This window comes from Sinocyclocheilus anshuiensis, unplaced genomic scaffold (assembly GCF_001515605.1).
Source record: "Sinocyclocheilus anshuiensis isolate Anshui unplaced genomic scaffold, SAMN03320099.WGS_v1.1 scaffold1360, whole genome shotgun sequence".
NCBI classification, from domain to species: Eukaryota; Metazoa; Chordata; class Actinopteri; order Cypriniformes; family Cyprinidae; genus Sinocyclocheilus; species Sinocyclocheilus anshuiensis.
Genome location: NW_015546110.1, coordinates 692,457 through 694,996, shown reverse-complemented (window position 1 = coordinate 694,996; position 2,540 = coordinate 692,457). Strand labels below are relative to the sequence as shown.

Below are 2,540 nucleotides of genomic sequence, written 5' to 3'. Positions count from 1 at the left end.
GAGTGAGTGAGTGAGTGAGTGAGTGAGTGAGTGAGTGAGTGAGTGAGTGTGTATGTGTGTGAGTGTGTGAGTGAGTGAGTGTGTGTGTATGTATGTGTGTGAGAGAGTGAGTGTGTGTGTGTCTGCAGCAGCAGCACTTCCGCTCTGAGAGACACGCGCGTCCACGGACACACACCGACACAAAGAGAGGTACACAAGCCTTCAAACCTTACAATATACCTCCTATTTCTATTATATTCCCCCCCCCGCGGTGCGTTGGGATGCCTTTGTTCTCGTCTGCACGCTAAGGCTCCGAAACATTTCTCCGTCGACGGTAAATGAAGACAACAACTGCGAGCCCACAGAGCTGACGACACATTTACCGTGTTTTTACCACGTCCCTTCACCGCGTTTGTGGGATGGAGTGAAGTTTGAGTTTGTTGAACGCCGCATCGAGGCGTGTTTGTGCTCCACTTCCTTCGGTTTAATCTCTTGTCATTGATCGCTCGTGAACGGATTCGGTTCGATCGGGATCAGCGTTACATTTGTGTAACGGATTGACGTTTCACGGTTATTTCAAGCCGAAATGCGTAGCAGTCACACGCTGTGTTGTTGATCTGGAGTTAAAGGTCAAATACATCGCTTACATTGTTGTACCCTTTGCCTCGTTACAGCTGAACGGTGATACGTGCGTGCGTCGATATGTTACGTTCACACAGTGTCTCACATCAGTGGAGTGTGTGTGTTTTTCTCATAGATCGGGATGTCGGATGAGGACTCGCGTGCCAGCTCTACTTCATCCTCCTCTTCCTCCTCTTCCTCCACCCATCAGCAGCAGGAGAAAGACACACCTGGGAAAAAGAGAGACAACAAAGCCAACATGAGCAAGACCTCCAAACTCCTCTCCACCAGCGCCAAGAGGTGAGGAGACACCGATCTGGGCTGCATTTCCCAAAAGCATCTTAGACTTGAGTACAGCATAGATCCATTGAAACCAGTGGAGCTATGATCGACTTAGGCTTACGAGGTTTTTGGGAAACGCAGCCCTGGGCCGTGTCCCAAAGCCAAGGCAGAGCCCAGTTAGTCAGCAGCGGTTTTTGTATTCAGAGAAACTGGATTCAGACCGAATTCAATGGCACTGAAGCGCTGTGTCAAGAGATTTAGCGAGCCTTAAAGATAAGCAGATATTTAATGACTACAGGGATTGTTTCAAAATTCAAATGAAAGCTGTGATTAAGAAAATTAAGTAATTTTGCTCCATCAGACAAGGACCAAACCGGTTTTTGGGAGGTGTAGGTAGTAATGGTCCTTTTTATTTAAATTAATAAAAAAAAAACAGTAAAGGAAAAAAAACAACCTAAAAAAGCCATGTCGGAAAATCCACTTGAACTATTTGCAAAGAAAAAAAATCGCACTTAATCGTATGCCTAATATGTTAAAAACCGCTCTGGTAATGTTTCTTGTTCCATTCAATGAATTACATGATTTACTTTAAAGCCTATATTTTTGATTTGAAATAAAGGCTGAGTAGTTTGCATCACTGGATATTACTGTTGGTCGTTTAACTTTTCCATTGTAAACAGTTGACCGATATTAAATGTTTTGCTACCTGCTTCACACCTTTTCATTGTTACAATTTAAACGTCACACTGGATGCACTTCATGCTCTGCTACTGTAAATAGTAAAGCCTTCGTTGATTTGATTGGTCATCTCAGTTATTTTGATATTAACGAGCACTATTAGCGTGCTGAAGGAGACCAAACTAAGAAATTAACTTTTAAAATGTTTTGTCATCCTAACAATACAGAGCGGTGTAGTGGTCGACCGATATGTGTTTTTTTGACAGCCGATGCCGATATCTTGGAAATCAGGGTTGCCGATATAAAGCCGATATAATTTTATTTATTTTATTTAATATTTAAGACATTTGAAATCATTTGAAAATGGATAAAAAAATAAATGTGTAAAATAAACATGCTTATACTTTAAATTACGAAGTATTTTTCACAAATAAACAAATATTTAATAAAAATATAATTTAAAAGGACGTAATCACTGTAACCAACAGAGCACTCAGTATTCTGGGAAGTTTGTGTGCATTGGGAATCATATTTTTTCAAATAAAGCCAAGGTAACACTCATTTTACATACAGCACACAGTGAAAATGGCATGAATATGGCAGTGGGCAAATGCATAAAGCACAGCATAATTTGAAATCATGAGTTTGAAGTTTGTCGATCGTGCGTCTCCAGTGAAGCTGAACTCTCCTCCTGTCCGCATTCAATTCACATGGACCGACCGTCACACAGAGAACACGCGATCATGCAGGATACACACACACTTCACAAGATCTCACAGCTGGATTCGACTAAGTTTGCAAGGTTTTTGAAATCAGATGTTCATTAGTCATTCAAAGATTTGTTTAAATTATGTAAATGCGTATTTGCTGAATGCTGACGGCAAACAAGAAAGTATTATAATGTTTGCCTTTCTATTACTAATAATATAAAAGCAATCGTTATAATACTTTTTGTATACATTTTAATTCCTTTGTTTAAC

General features: G+C 40.4%; 1 protein-coding gene across 1 annotated transcript in view; it reads left to right on the top strand.

Annotated features, from left to right (window-relative positions):
* Window positions 1-68: 68 nt before the first annotated feature.
* Window positions 69-2,540, top strand: part of LOC107700659 (ubiquitin-conjugating enzyme E2 E1-like) — a 31,332-nt gene continuing 28,860 nt past the window's right edge. The window contains exons 1-2 of the mRNA XM_016502395.1: window positions 69-189; window positions 737-900. Of these exons, the coding sequence (XP_016357881.1) occupies window positions 743-900 (158 nt within the window). The 5' untranslated portion in view covers window positions 69-189; window positions 737-742. The remainder of the gene's footprint in view (window positions 190-736; window positions 901-2,540) is intronic.